We start from the raw sequence: 15,775 nt of genomic DNA on the forward strand, positions 1-15,775 counted from the left end.
TATCAGCAACCCTAGGTCTCACCTGGGTACAGGTAGCTGCCTCCAGGAGCACAGGCCCCAGGCCTGCCCTGAGTCCTTCCCGGAAAGCCCCCGAGGCGGGAAGGCCTCTCCCCTTGCTCCCTTTGCGCCTTCCCTTCCCTACCGTCTGGACTCAAAGCCATTCAGCCCCTGAGTGGACCCGCACTGTCAGCTCCAGCGCCCAAGCCGGTGCCCTCACGCCCCGGGGGCGGGGCCAGCGGCCTGGGGGCGGGGAGGGGCGGGACCTGGAGAGGGGGCGCGGTCTCAGCTCTGCCACCTTCCCCCGACCAGGAGCGCAGCCGCCGCCGCCGCCGTCGCGTCCTCGCAGCCCTGCGCTCCGCCCGCTGCCTCTGCCGCCGCAGCCCGGCCCAGGAGAGCAGCGCCGGGCATTGGCCCCGCAGCCCGCCCACCCTCGGGGCCCTGCCGGCCACAGCTGGCATGGGGGGCTTCTGAGAGCGGGCACGCGTCCCCTCCGCACCTCCCCCGGCCACTGGCCACTGGACTTCAGCCAGCGAGCCTCGGGCACCTCTCGCCCCCAGTCCGGAGCCTGGCACGGCCCTCCGCTCTGCCCCCTCCGACTCTGAGCATCGTGTCCCCGCCCCCCCCGCCCGCGCCTGGGACACCTGGGTCCCCCGGCGACCCCGAGGAGGGGGGCGGGGGGGGCATGAAGCCGCTGGAGAAATTCTTGAAGAAGCAGACGTCGCAGCTGGCAGGGCGAACGGTGGCAGGAGGTCCCGGCGGGGGTCCGGGGAGCTGCGGGGGGCCAGGCGGGGGCGGGGGGCCTGGCGGGGGCGGCGGTCCAGCGGGGGGACAGCGGCCGCTGCAGCGGCGTCAGAGCGTGTCTCGGCTACTGCTCCCAGCGTTCCTCCGGGAGCCCCCCGCCGAGCCGGGGCTGGAGCCGCCGACAGAGGAGGACGGGGGCGAGCCCGCGGGGGTCGTGGAGGAGCCGGGCAGCGGGGGACCCTGCTGGCTGCAACTGGAGGAGGTGCCTGGGCCCGGGCCGCTTGGGGGAGGGGGCCCCTTGCGCTCCCCTTCCTCCTACTCCTCCGACGAGCTGTCTCCCGGAGAACCCCTGACTTCGCCCCCCTGGGCTCCCCTGGGTGCTCCCGAGAGGCCTGAGCATCTTCTGAACCGGGTACTGGAGCGGCTGGCCGGAGGGGCCACCAGGGACAGCTCCGCCTCAGGTAAGGAGTCGCCCAGCTGGCTTTCCCTTCCCTAGTGGGGGGATTACAGCCTGGCTCCTCTTCCTTGGCCTTGGGTGGTGGGGTGGGCTAAGGGGTTCGCTGAAGGAGGTAGGCACAGCTGAAGCCCTTTCTCCCCTCAAGCCACCCTTGTGTGCCACTGGGCAGAGTATCCACACACTTCCATGGATGCCTGGTGTTGCCTACACCCTTCTGTGGCTCAAAATCAGGGCCTGGCACAGGAAGATGGAAGCAGCCCATGCCACCCTCAGAGGCACCCAAAGACTTGAAAGGCCTTACAGGGTCCCTGGTTCTGTCTAGAAGCCTAGGCTACCCACTCTGTGGAAGCAGTGCCAAAAAGGCCTAGGGCCTCAGTACCCTTTGGTGTTGGGTACAGGGGTGTATTGTAGGTGGGGTGGGAGGGAGAGTGGCTGGGCAGGCATCTGAGAGTCTAAGCAACATTGGCCCTTCCCGTGTCAGGCCTCAGCACAGGGCCTCTAAAAAAATACTAACCACACCCTCATGGGCATGTCCCTAAACAATGATGCTATTTCACCATCCACCCCCCACCTTAGCACCCCTACTCAGGGGCTCCTGAGGAAAGTGAGGCCCCAAAAGGCTGGTTGGTGATTGAGGCAGAAAACCGAAGGGTCTTTTAGAAATACCAAACCCGCTGCCATCTGGTCGATTCCCACTCACAAGTGACCTTATAGGACAGAGGAGAGCTGCCCCCAGAGGTCTCCAAGGCTGTAAGTCTTGATGCCAGATGAGTAGCATGTCTTTCTCCCAAGGAGAAGCTGGTGGGTTTGAACTTCCAACCTTTAGGTTAGCAGCCAAGCTCTAAATTGCTGAGCCACCAGGGCTTCTGAAGGTCTTTAGTAGTAGGCATTTCACTACATCCAGGAGGGTCTGAGTGTTGGGAGTGAGTCTCTCTCTCTCTCTCTCTCTCTCTCTCTCTCTCTCTCTCTCTCTCTCTCTCTCTGTGTGTGTGTGTGTGTGTGTGTGTGTGTGACTTTCCTCTCAGCCCTCTGCAGGGAGCACTAACCCGGGTACAAGGAGTGGGGAATTCACTCCCCTAGATTTTTCTCGAGACCTGGGTCCCTTCCTTTGGTTCAGGCTGCAGTTGCCCTGGGGAGCTGACACCTTTTGGATTTAATTAGAAAAATATCAGACACACACAGCTCTCCTAACCATAACTTCCCGCCTACACCACACACCCTGTTTCTCTATGACACATTCCCTGGGGAGGCTGTGCTTTGGACCACAGCCTGCCTTGGAAGAGGCAGACGCCAAACTGGAGCCCCCATCGCAGCCTCTGCCCTGTGTTTCTCTGCCTCTGCTCTGGCTTAGCTCCCCCATGAGAGAAAGAGTCCGGGAGGGACATCAGGAATCCCAAGTCCTCATCCCCATCTGTGGAGCTGAGTGTCAGGGCTGGGAGCCGATTCATTTTAAGAGCACAGCAAGGTAGCTGAAGCAGAGAGAAGGGAGAGGTTTTCCCTCTCGGGCCTTGATGCCACAGACTCTGTGCAGGATAACACTGCTCCGTTGATAGTAACCCAGATTTTCTGGCCAGGCGGACTGGATCCGTAGAGTAACTGTGATGGAGGACCCCAAACTAGTCCCAGTGTGGACCAGAATCAGCATAACCTGCCCCTTTGATGTTTCCCAATATTATCAATGTTTTCCGGTCATCTTGGTCTCCTCCCAGCATGTGAACCTAGCAGAAGCCTCTCACACTTTTAGGCAGTCCCCACCTGACCTGACCACTAGGCTCTGCCCTGGCACTTGGACTACCTCAGGCTTGTTAGGATAAACAGAAGAGCATTGGGAGCCTGGATTCTTGTTCCAACTCCAAGCAGGTCCCTTCTAGTTCAGGGCCTCAGTTTCTCATGTTTGAAATGAAAGGGGCAGTGAGTGAGCTGCTTCTGCTTCCCCTCCTCCCCCGTCCCAGGTAGAAGTGGAGGTCAGGCAGTGGTGATCCCAGGACCATCAGAGGCCTAGGGCTGTCCTCAGGAAGTGCCTCAGGACCTGGCCTAGCCTGTCCCGGTGAGGGCACCTGGCACCTGGTTCCTTCCCTGCACCCGGCCTGTCTATGTGTGCCAGGCAGTCCTGCCCCACCCCAGGGCTGGCTGCAAGTCAGGGCGACCTTGTACCTGGCTGACTGGCTGAGCCAGGACCAGGCCCAGACAGGGGTGTGGAGGGGAAAGGGGGTGGTGGGTGGGTGAGAAGAGCCACTCCCCTCCACCCTCCCATCATTAACTCTTCCATTGCTGGGCACCCAGAGGTCCAGAGGGTTCCTATTTAAAGCTTGGGATCAAAGAGATGACAGTTGCTCCCTCTCAGCCTTTAATGGGGCTGGTTCTTACCTGCCTAGCTGGAACTCAAAGCTATTAAGTAGGGAGTGGGGAGGGGCCAAGGGATCTTGAGCCTCACTGGGAATCTACTGTTGGCCCTCTGTGTCGGGAAGTTCTCTGACTAGGGATCCTTCTGTGGCCTCCCTCTTATTTGGGACAGGCCCCAACCTTAGTGTATTATCTGACTAACTTCCCACATACTGAAGAGAAGTGGGCATGGCCATCAGAGGGTGCCCCCCTTCCCTCCAGCTGCCTTGGCAGCTGCCAACTCCACCCCCGCAGCGGCTGCCCAGGATCTTCACGTGTGTGTGTCTGTGTGTGAGCAAGCACGTGTGCACATGTACGTGTATGCAGTGCCTGCTGGAGCAGGTAATTGGGGCTCCAGCCTGGCTAAAGTCAACTGGCTCTCAGAGGCATGAAAGGGGCTGGTGGGCTTCTGGTCTGGCCCTGGAAGTGCCCTCTGACCCTGGGGGCGCACACTGCTCTCCACAGATCTCCTGGTGGATGACATCGTCCTTACCCACTCTCTCTTCCTCCCCACGGAGAAATTTCTACAGGAGCTACACCAGTAATATCCTTTTGTGGAGCTTGCAAAAGGAGGCTCAGGAGGGAGCCCTCCCAGCCCCTGCCTCCCCTAGGAGAGGCCAGAGCCTCCATCCTTCCTCTGGAAACACACCTGGGCCTCAGCCCCTGCTTTTCTCCTCACTGGCTCAGGGGTGACTTTTTCCAGGGACTCTAACACTCTGTGGGTTCAGTGTCCTTGTCTGTAAAATGGGAGTAAACATCACCTGCCCTGCTGTGTGAAGATCGGGCTGATAGCAGAGGTGGGCGTGCTCCAGAGATTGCAGATGCCCGTACAGGAATGAGGTGTTATTATTTTATTAAGAGGGCCGCTCCCCCCCACCCCGATCCCAGATTACTCCAAACATCTGGTAAGTTATTACAGGGTCTGATGTAAACATTAGGTCATGACTGTGCTCCAGTAAGGTCTGCCGGAGACTAGCCACTGCATGGTCTAGTCATAAGCAGAGGGCCTCTCCTCAAATCACTTTAGCACCTCGTTTCAAATGGCAGGTCACTGAGTTGGGTCTCCTAATCTCTCTTGGAAACATCAGTCCTTACCTTGAGGTATGGTCAGGTTGACCATGGACAAGCCCCATTGACCTTTATTGGCCCATGATGAACTCTAGGCCCTGGGCTGCCCAGAAGTTGGATGGGTCGGGGCAGGATCTCAGATGAGATCCTACCAGGTAGGAGCTGGCTGAAGTCCAGTGGGTGCCATCGCTAAGCACCCTGAGGGAAACCCTGGAGTGGGGCGTGGAGGGCCTTGGCACTAGACCTCCGGACCTCCTGTTTCCTGGGCCCCAGATGGAGAGAATACAGATAAACTCTATCTCTGTAGTCCAGCTGCCTCTAGTCTGCCTGCCTCGGGATTTTCCTTAACTTAGGGTCAGCTTTGTTTGGGCAGGGGGCATGGAGGGTCCCGAAGGGCTGGGTCGGAAGCAGGCCTGTCTGGCCATGCTCCTCCACTTCTTGGACACCTACCAGGGGCTGCTGCAGGAGGAGGAGGGGGCTGGCTGCATCATCAAGGTGGGTTCAGGGAAGGGAAGTGGGCGGGCAGGCGAGTGGTCTGGAAGGGGCCCTTTGGATGGGACCATGCCTTTCTTCCATGAAGGCAGGTACTGGGGAGCATTCGCTTCTAGCAGGTCTTCTCTGCTTAAAGGCATGGAGGCCGCATCCAGGCTTTGTGGAGAGTTATTCTTTGGGCTAAGACCCTCTGCCTTCACCGTCTCTTCTCAGGACCTGTACCTGCTGATAATGAAGGATGAGTCGCTGTACCAGGACCTTCGAGAAGACACCCTGAGGTTGCACCAGCTTGTGGAGACCGTGGAGCTAAAGTGAGGAGGAGTCGCTGGGGAAGGGGTGGGAAGCGGGGTCTCCCCTATTATAGGGGCTGTCTCTGGCGTTCTGGCCCTAACGTGGTGGTCTGTCTTACTGAAAGGTAGCTCCAGAACTCTCTGGTTCTTCCTTTGTCCATCTGTCAACCTGTGGTCGGAAATGCCCTTTTGGGAAAAAAAGAGCCGATAGATAGCTTTTGCCAATTCCCATGGTGTAAATTTTCTAGCTGTGTCTGATGGTCAAGGTACCAACGTGACATCACTGAATGCGGAATGGGAACGAGATGGCAGTGTCAAGCCATGGTATCGTGTTTCCCACATACCAGTCCAACAGACATGCAGTAACCTCAAGTTCACAGATGGTAGCAAAAGAATGAGGAAACTAATTATCTGTTTGTAATTATTTATTCAACAGTAATCTACGTAGACAGGGAAACCAATGACAGCCGGACCTTGTCAGGCCGGCCTTGTCAGGCGGCCTTGGTTTTCCCCGCCTCGCAGCGTTTCTGCCCTGGGCAGGTGAAGTCAGGCCACTTCCGGGGAGCTTGTTTCAGTGGAAAACATTCAAGTGTTTCTTCTCTGAGAGGTTCCCACCTTTCACAGATCTTACTGTATATTACTATATAAAAAGTAATGTGTGTGTGTGTGGCTCAGTCCACACAGCTAGGGTTGAGCCCCCTTGAAGAGGAGAGTATGTGGGACAACCAAGCCCCCCCACTGTGAGGCACTCAACCTCGGTCTTCCAACCCTTAGACCCTCTTGGATTTAGAGAGCCACCTACAGTGAAAGGACCTTTCGGAGCCCTCCTGGCGGCCCAGCGGGGAAGCGCTCACTCCCCAAGGGCTTGGAAACCCTATGCGTTAGTTCTCCTGTCCCACAGGGCTGCTGGGAGTCAGAATTGATTCACGGCAATGAGTTATGTCTGGATGTGGGTGTATGGGGCTGGGGGCTTCAGAAAGTTTGTGGGAAAATGGAACGAAAAGATCGTGGAATTTTCACCACGAATGTTTTGAAACCCCCTTGTAGCTACATGATAGTCCCTAAGTGGCACAGATGGTTAAGCGTCTGACTAGTAGTCAGAAGACTGGCAGTTCAACCCCCCCAGAGGTTGGGGGTCTGCTTCTGGAGGTCACAGCAGCCTTGAAGGCCCTGGGAGCAGTTCTGCTGGCACCTGTCGCCTCCCCAGGAGGAGCTGGAATCCGCTGGATAGCAACGAGGGGCCTCAAAATGCCATTTTCCATGATCTTGTTAGATGTCAATGTATGACCTTATACTTATACAGAATTCTGTAACGGTAACGAGATATACATGCATGTAGTGTTTGTTAGGAGCTCTGCTGATGCAGTGGTAAAAGCACTGGGCTGCTAACCAAAAGGTCGGCAGTTCAAACCCACCTGTTCCTCGGGAGAAAGCTGTTGAAGTCTGCGTCTATAAAGAGTCATGGTCTTGGAAAGCCGATGAGGGGTCATTAGGAGTTCGAATGGACCTCCCGACCGTGGGTTTGATATATATATTTTTTGGTTCAATGGCACAGTGGTTAGTGCCCAGCTATGAACCCAAATGTTGGCCATTCAACCCCACCAGCCCTCTCCATGGGACAAATGGCCTAGAGATTGGTCCCATAAAGACTTCAGCCTAGCACCACCCTACAGGGCAGTTCGTCTTTTCTATAGGGTCTCCATGGATCTGAGTAGACTCGGCACACAATGCCATCCCTCCCTCCCTCTGACCCTTTCCGTTTCCCCTACCTGCCAATTTCCCCCGTCCCCCAATCCTCCTTCAGGCCTCAGTCTCTCTCACCTGGATTCCTATGTCCCCCTCTCTCCCCTCAATGCTGACACCAGAGCGATCGTCCATCCTTACAGACGGCAACATCACACTCCTGTTCCATAAGCGCCCATGGCTTCCCCTCCATAAGGCAAAGTTGCGGTGTCCCAGCAGAATGGCCAACCCCCTTTTCACCTCATCTCCTGCATCTCCCTTCACTTACGACAGCTCCTGTACCCCTGTCATTCTATGAATGCCGGTGTGTTCCCAATTTCCTGCCGTCTTTTACAAGGGGCTTCAAAAAGTTGGTGGAGAAATGTGGTTCTCTTTCAGTTACATTTTTCCACAAATTTGTTGAAGCCCCCTTTGATACTGTCCACCCTAGAATGTCCTCTTCCTCCCGCTCCTCCCATCCTTTCTTCCTATTGTCTCTCAAGGTTCAGGTCCCATTTCATCTTCCCAGGGAAAGCGTGCCGGACCTCCCCTTTGGAATAGGGTTCTCCCTCCCGCTAGCCCACACAGCTCTCCTTGTGCCTTTATCATATCGCCAAGCACATGCTGCCTGGTCCTGGTGTCAGAAGGACCTGGGTGCATGTCTGTCTCCCTCCCAGGCTGTGAAGTGCTTGTTGACAACATTCAGCAAGTATCAATTGGCCTACTGACATATGCCAAGCATTTGCTAGGTCCTGGTGGATTCAAAAAATTAAAAATGAGAATCAACCCCAGCTCTCAAGAGCTCTCAGTCCTACGGAAGAGATAAAGCATGAACATCAACAAATATTCCCCCAATGTTCTAGAGGCGTTCAGGTGACAAAGGGACCTGTCTTGGCAGGCTGGCTTGGTCAGAGAATTCAGAAGGGGTGGCCTCTGATTTAAGTTACATCCTTGGATAGTTGTCTTTTGCTGGTGTCTTCTCTTCTGACCCCCTTAACCACCTTCTGAACACGGTGCTGATGGATCTCAGCTCAATCCTAATGTCCCTGCTGGACACTGCCTGCCTAGCACTCCATGTACCTGGCAGAGCTTGCTGATGCCAAGCTATGTCCATACCAGGATTCCAGAGGAGAGCCAGCTGCCCAACAAGCAGGTGAAGCCGCTCTTCCGCCACTTCCGCCGAATCGACTCCTGTCTGCAGACCCGCGTGGCCTTCCGGGGCTCCGATGAGAGTAAGCATGGGTGTGACATGGGAAGGACTTGCTCAGTGGCTCGGGTGGAGGCAGCAGATGTTTCTGTGGGGCTCCCCTGGTGTTTGGATGCCCTCGGGGGATCTCCTAGCACCTTCTTCAGAGATCCCAATGATTCAGGGGTGGAGGTGGGATGGGGTGCAGAGAGGTGCACGGGAGGGGGCTGTACCAATGTGGTTGCTCTGACCTCTAAAGGACAGTTAGTTACTTTCCTGTCTCTGTCCAGTCTTCTGCCGGGTCTACATGCCTGACCACTCTTACGTGACCATACGCAGCCGCCTCTCGGCATCTGTACAGGACATTCTGGGCTCCGTGACGGAGAAGTTGCAGTACTCGGAGGAGCCAGCGGGGCGTGAGGATTCCCTCATCCTGGTAGCTGTGGCCTCCTCAGGAGGTGAGACCCTGGTGTGGAGACCCAAGCCCAGCTCTGGGTGCAAGGCTGAAGACTTGATGCTAGGCTCTTGCGGCTCCGGTGTGGTCTTGGGCTCAGCAGCAGGGGCACCAGCTGGGCCCCCACCCTTCGACCTTCATTTTGACAAGATTCCTCAGATGCTTCCAGAGCAGATTAAAGTTTGAGAAGCACCGATTCTGAGAACCTGGGTATCAGGCGGTAGAAGCACGCTTATCTCTAGGGTGGAGATTGTAGGGACGGCAGAGCCTGCAGAGTAGCCTCAGCCTAATTGTTCCGTCTCTCAAGGAGGAGGCCCCAGGAGCCCTGGTGGTGTGGTGGTTATGCAAGTCGATGGCACTGAGTTTTGGTTTGGAAGGAGGGAGCCTGATGAGCCCTGGGAATGTAGTGGGTTACACATTGGGCTACTAACCACAAGGTCAACCTTTCGGAACCACCAGCCTCTCCACGGGAGAAAGATGAGGCTTTCTGTTCCGTAACAGCCTCAGAAACCCACAAGGCAGTTCTACTGCATCTTCCAGGGTTGCTATGAGTCAGCTGTGGGTGGCTGGAGGAGCGAGAGAATGCCTACAACCGCCCTCCACAGGGGTCAGAGGTTGCTAGTGCCTTAGCAACCTGGGTTGTAGAAGGCTATCCCTGAGCTGCTAACTGAAAGGTCAGCCGTTCAAACCTACCTGTTTCCTCCTTGGGAGAAAGACAAGGCTGTCTGCTCCTAGAAAGACTGAATGCATCGACAACACACAGGGGAGTTCAGGTCTGCCCTGGAGGTGGCTGTGGGCTAGAATGGACTTGTTGACAGCGAGGAGACAGGTGGAGGGGAAAGTCCTGCTTTCCCAGGGCCACAGGGATGAGAGAAGCACTAGGAAAGAACTTGAGGATCAAAAGGCAGATGTCAGTGCAAACCCAGCTGCAGTTTCAACGGAGAGCGCCACAGACTGATTGCGGGTCCCATTAGCGGAGAGGGTCGGCTTAGGACGTCTCAATGGAAAGGCAACAGTGGCTGGTGTGGGGAGTAGAGGGGACCAGGCCAAGCACGTGGCAATGTTGGAGGGGACTCTCCCAGATGGTGGCGGGAGGGACCAGTTCAGCCAGTTTAGGTGGTTGGGGGTATGTGGAGTGAATCAGTCCAGGTGGCCGGGGTGTGCGTGGAAGGGACCAGATGTGTGCAGAAGGGACTGTTCCAGGTGGTTGGCCGAGGGGAGTGGCAGGTCACATATGGAGGGAACCAGTCCAGGTAGTTGGTGGGGTGTGAAGGGGGCTGGTTTAAGTGTCTGGGGGTGTCTGTAGGGGACTGATCCAGATGGCAGGTGGTGGGGGTGTGTACAGAGGGGCCTGGGGCAGGGGGCTGGGGCTGAAGCTGAGGCGCTTGTCTTCCTGCAGAGAAGGTCCTCCTGCAGCCGACCGAGGATTGTGTGTTCACCACGCTGGGCATCAACAGCCACCTGTTTGCTTGCACCCGGGACAGCTACGAGGCCCTGGTAAGAACTCCTGCCCAAGGCCTGCCGAGAGCTAGGGCTCAGGGTAGTTGCGGGCCATCTCTCGCTCTGCCAGCCACCCAGAATCCAGTCCCTGTACCCTGCCTGCCACTAGGTGCCCCTTCCTGAGGAGATCCAGGTCTCCCCTGGTGACACAGAGATCCACCGAGTAGAGCCTGAGGACGTGGCCAACCACCTCACTGCCTTCCACTGGGAGCTGTTTCGATGTGTGCACGAGGTGGGCCTGAGGGCACGGGGACCCGAGGGAGACGTAGCTAGTTAAAGCCCCCTGCTTGGGCCATGGTTTAGCGCTCAGCTGCTCATCCGAGGCAGGGTCAGTGGCTCCTTGACTCCAGGGAAGAAAAAGTCTAAGGATGACAGCCGAGGGAAGCCTGTGGGCAGTTCCTCTCCCTCACAAGGTCACGGAGTTAAAAATGGACTTAAGGGCACCTAACAACAATAGTACCCAGTTACGGCGCTCCTAGAACTCTGGCCAGCAGCCACTCTCTGCATGCCCGTGGGCATCGTTTGGTCTTACCCTAAGACGCTGTCCCCCCCAGCTGCCACATGGCAACGCAGAGTGGCACCTGGCCCATGGTTCATATTGAATAAAGGTGAAAGAAAGAAAAGTCATGAAGTCTATCAGATGGTGGTTGTGAGGTTGATCAGCCAGCAAGCAAGGGCCTGCGACCCAGCCAGTGTTCAATACAAACAAACTCTGTGCCATGGAGGGGTCCTGACCCCTAACCACCCAGTCTAGGGCAAAGCAGGGCTGTCCCGGTAACTGGTTACTGGAGTAGAAAGCCTCCTCTTTCTCCCCTGGAGCAGCTAATGGCTTCGACCTGCTGATCTTGAGGTTCGCAGCCCACCATGACCCACGGTGGTGTATTGTTAATTAACGTTGGCTTCCCTCGCCCCCATCTCTGTTGTTGCCTCCCGCCCGATCCTTGTTTGTCTATCCCCCCCCCTGCCTTTCCCGATGCTCTGCCCGTTCCCGCCCCCACACCCGCCGCCTTGGCGGCCCCTCCGCCCCCGCGGGCGCAGCTGGAGTTCGTGGATTACGTGTTCCACGGGGAGCGCGGCCGCCGGGAGACTGCCAACCTGGAGCTGCTGCTGCAGCGCTGCAGCGAGGTCACCCACTGGGTGGCCACCGAGGTGCTGCTCTGCGACTCGCCGGGCAAGCGCGCGCAGCTGCTCAAGAAATTCATCAAGATCGCGGCCATGTGAGCGGGGGCGGGGCGGGGCGGGGAGGGGGCGGAGTCCGAGGGGCGGGGCGGGGCCCCGGAGCCGCCCTGACCCCGCCCCCGCCCCGCCCTGCAGCTGCAAGCAGAACCAGGACCTGCTCTCCTTCTTCGCGGTGGTCATGGGGCTGGACAACGCGGCGGTCAGCCGCCTGCGGCTCACCTGGGAGGTGAGGAGCCCGCCCCACCCCTTCCTCTCCTCCTCGGCCGCCTTCGCCGGCCCAGCCATCCCTCCTCGGGGGTCTTGGCCTCCCCTCAGACTCAGCCCTAGGACCCGCGGCGTGGCTCCGGACATATCACTGTGCCGATCAGTAGAACTCCTGCCTCCTGGGGCAGGGGGGCTGTCCCGGTGGATTCCAGGGGGCGCTCAGTGGCACCCCGTTGTGTACAGGCCTAAGGCCGCCCGCGGGGTGCTGCAGGCTCTCCCAGTTCATCCAGGAGCCCGTCCTACCTCTCGCTCTCGAAGCACCAGCTTCCCAGCCCCCTGCCAGGCGCAGCACAGCCTGCCCACCCCCACCACCCCCACGGGGTGATTACTCAGAAGCCTAAGGAGCCTCCTGATACTCCTTTCTCCCTCCTTCAAATCCGGCAGAAGCTGCCAGGGAAATTCAAGAACTTGTTCCGTAAATTTGAGAACCTCACGGTGAGTGGTCTGGCTTCTTCTGCGGACTTGTGCCTCAGAGACCTTCTGTCCCCACAAGCCCTCAGTGTCATCCTTCCCTTCCAAGGCTATTGCTACCTGGGACCCTCTGGACCCTGCCCCACCTTGCTGGAAGGGGGAGGATGAAAGGGGTTGTCGCCTGTCCCCCTCTGCCCCCAACTAGACACCCACACAGCTGTCTCTCTCTCTGATGGGGGCGTTTCCAGGGCAGGGGGGTGGGGGAGGTAGTGATGGGGCACATTGAGTCTGGCTTATCCATCTGTGGAACTCTAGGACCCCTGCAGGAACCACAAGAGCTACCGAGAAGTCATCTCCAAAATGAAGCCCCCCGTGATTCCCTTTGTGCCTCTGATCCTCAAAGGTGAGGCGTCTTCCTTCCCAAACTGCAGCTGTCCCATCCCATGCCCCAACCCTGCCCAGTTCCTTAACCCTGCTTCCAGGGGGAGGGGAGGGGCCCTCAGTACATGGCCTTTGCCCCTCGGCTCTTGGCTTTTCCTCACCTTCCGCCCTGCTCTCTCCCTGCCCTCTAGACCTGACATTCCTGCACGAGGGCAGTAAGACCCTTGTAGATGGTTTGGTGAACATCGAGAAGCTGGTGAGTGGTACTGCCAACTCTTGGTCCCACGAGTGGGGTGGTGGGGAGGGCTGGCACCTGCCCCCTTCCTCCTGGCACCTCCCTAAAGATAGCAGCCTTCCTGTGTGGTGCCCGGCTTGCCTAGCAGACTTCTGCCTGTCTCCCGGGAGGCATCACTGTGGTAACCCACCCACCGGTGCCAGAACTGACAGGCACTTCAGGGGCACCTCCCTCTCTCCCACCTGGCACCCCAATACACCCCCTCCTTTGGTCCTTTCAAGACTCTGCAGACTGGGGGAACTGGAGAGGATAAGCCCAGTAGAGTTGGGGGCTGGGGACATGGAAGGGGGAGGGTCTTTCTGTGCCCGGCTTAGGGCTCATTCCTTGGCATCTCCCAGCATTCTGTGGCAGAAAAAGTGAGGACAATCCGCAAATACCGGAGCCGGCCCCTCTGTGAGTACCCGGGGTTCTGCGAACACAGCATCAGTTAGGTAGAGCCTTGACTGGGAAGGGAGGGTTTGGGGGAGAGCTTCTGCTTCAATATCCACGTCCCGAAGCCTGCCAGGTGTCCGTCCATTCTCTCCTGGGCCGTTTCTCAGGGCCTCCTGCCCAACACAGCTCCCACCTGGCACCCTCTCCTCTTCTCCCCTGCCCGGTGCCCGAGTATGAGGAGGCAGGGAGCGAGCAGGGCCAGGAAGCTGACTGAGTCCCTCCTTACACGCCCCCTCCCCCCCAGGCCTGGACATGGAGGCCTCCCCTCATCACCTGCAGACCAAGGCCTACGTGCGCCAGTTCCAGGTCATCGACAACCAGAACCTTCTCTTTGAGCTCTCCTACAAGCTGGAGGCCAACAGCCAGTGAGAGTGGAGGGGCCGGCCAGCCCCACACCAGGCCCACGGGCGCCTGGCACTAAGCACTTTGCACACCGCCCGCCCCAGCCTACAGCTGCCACCTTTCCCCGGGAGCCCCATGGGAACGCGGACAGACTTACCTTCAGACTCAGAAGCCTGTTCACCCTGCTGCCATTCTCTCCCCCTCGCCGCGCCTGGCCTAAGTCACACTTGGGCCCTCCCCACCTCCCCTCGCCGGGACTAGGAGGTGGAAATCTCCTTCTCCGGTCTCCTTGTATCCAGGGCCGTTCCAGATATGGTTTCAAACCGCCTCTTCCTGAGCAGGAAGGAAAGCTGTCCACCCTCAGTCTCCCAGAGTGGAACTTCCTCTACCACCTTCTCTCTGCCCAGGGCTGGGGCACTGGACTACCATCCCTTGGAATACTGTATTGCCCTGCGTGTGCGTGTGCGTGTCCTCTGGAACGGAGCCCGAGTGCATCTGGTGATTGAGGGAAGGGGCTGAATGTGCCCTATGTGTGGTGCTACCCTGTGGACTCCTGCCCCTCCTGCCCAGGCTTGCAGGTGAAGCTGCCCCGGAGGGCACGAGCAGAGGCAGGTGGGAGTGGTTACCTGTCAGCTCTTGTGAGAACCCCTCCCCCTCCAGCCCTTCAGAAGGTCCCTGGGTGGGCTCCGGTGAGGGGTGAAGACGCTCAGGGAAACACAGGTCTCCGCTGCCCACAGGACCTTCCTTGTCTTTTGCAGTGAGGTGAGAGGCCGTGGTATCAGGTGTTGGGGTGACAGCTGCCCACAGTCATGTTTTTGAGGGGTTGTCTCGCTGCTGAGAAGGGAGCTGGCTTTTCCTTCTGACTCCAGTGTCTGACACCAACCACATGGTCTCTGTCTCTGTCTCTCTCTCTCTCTCTCTCTTTCTCTGTGTCCATCCGAACTCCCCCTTTCTCCTCCCCATCAGAGCTAGAGTGAAGTGGGTCTGTCTTGGGGCAGACAGGTTACAGGGAGAGGGGCCAACAGAGACTGTAAAGGCGAGACTGGATTTTGTTGAAATGCCTTTACTACCTCTGTCCCGGCTTCCTCCACCGCTCTGGGCCTCCCAGGCTGAGGGGCACAGGGCCTCCTGGCACAGCCTCACCCTCCCTCCTCCGGCTCCACCTCTTTCCCTCCCTTAGGGGGGACAGCAGCCACAGAGGTAGCACAGGCAGCTGCTGCTCCTGCTCCAAGGTGTATATATTTTTTACCAAAAGCTCTGGAATTGTACATTTATTTTTTAAAACTCTGAGGGAAAGAGCCTGTATGATATGTAAACATTGTATCATAGGATATATTGTACAGTCCTCCTGTCCCTTTTATACAGCGGTCTGTCTTGTTCGTGCCACACACACAAAGTCTACGACATCCCTGCCCTGCCCCAGCACACACAAGCGCTGTATCTCAACCCACCCTCCCTTACAAACAGGCCATCACCCCACCCCTGCTCCCCCACTCCTCCCTACAATTGCTGATGCCTCCTCTTCCCCTAGTTGCCCACCTTTCTTCCTGAGCCCTCAGTAATCTCATGCCAGCTCCCAAAAGCCTCCCAGACACTGGGACCCATTGGTGCAGCCATGTCACCTGCCCTGGGGCCTCCTGGCCCTGACCCCACACCCCACAGCTTAGCAGAGTGAACCGTGTGTATTGAAGAGGCTCCGTTATCCTGGCAGAAACCTCTGGGGGGAGAAAAACACATAAAGTCTGCAAACCCAGCCACCTGCTGTTCGCCATTCTGTGTCTCAGTGGTTGAGAGAGGGCTGAGGGAGGGGCGAGGAGACCGCTCCGCTGTGGGCACTCCAGCCACTGGCCAGCTGACGCCAGGGCCTCGGGATTCCAAAAGGTGGCTGAGAAGAGGTGATCACTTAGCTCACATGGAGGTGTTTCTCTTAGTGCCTGGTCTCAGAAGAGTGAATGTTTTCATACACGTTCCAGGTGGCAAACCTCACGTAAGCCCAGCTCCGTAAAGCCGAAGAGGAGACCCTGGGCGGTGCATATCGTTAATGGGCCAGCTGCTAGCCAAGAGCCGGGCGGGTTGAGTCCACTTGCGGAGTCTCTCTAGGAAAACTCTATGGAGCCCAACCCGATGCTTACACGCAAGAGTCACCCTGGGGAGAATGGGCCCAAGGGCTGGTGAAGGA

At 57.9% G+C, this 15,775-nt stretch overlaps 1 protein-coding gene across 1 annotated transcript; it reads left to right on the forward strand.

The window, feature by feature from the left end:
- The first annotated feature begins 596 nt into the window (after positions 1 to 596).
- On the forward strand, positions 597 to 15,462 carry RAPGEFL1 (Rap guanine nucleotide exchange factor like 1). The gene is made up of 15 exons (XM_075561781.1): positions 597 to 1,202; positions 4,046 to 4,121; positions 5,002 to 5,143; positions 5,354 to 5,451; positions 8,272 to 8,384; positions 8,629 to 8,796; positions 10,192 to 10,289; positions 10,402 to 10,524; positions 11,331 to 11,509; positions 11,607 to 11,697; positions 12,120 to 12,170; positions 12,462 to 12,549; positions 12,719 to 12,783; positions 13,161 to 13,215; positions 13,499 to 15,462. Exons 1-15 carry the CDS (start codon positions 683 to 685, stop codon positions 13,621 to 13,623), a joined length of 1,992 nt encoding a protein of 663 aa, XP_075417896.1. The 5' UTR covers positions 597 to 682; the 3' UTR covers positions 13,624 to 15,462.
- The last annotated feature ends 313 nt before the right edge of the window (positions 15,463 to 15,775 follow it).

The sequence above is a fragment of the Tenrec ecaudatus genome, chromosome 10 (assembly GCF_050624435.1).
Source record: "Tenrec ecaudatus isolate mTenEca1 chromosome 10, mTenEca1.hap1, whole genome shotgun sequence".
Taxonomy (NCBI): Eukaryota; Metazoa; Chordata; class Mammalia; order Afrosoricida; family Tenrecidae; genus Tenrec; species Tenrec ecaudatus.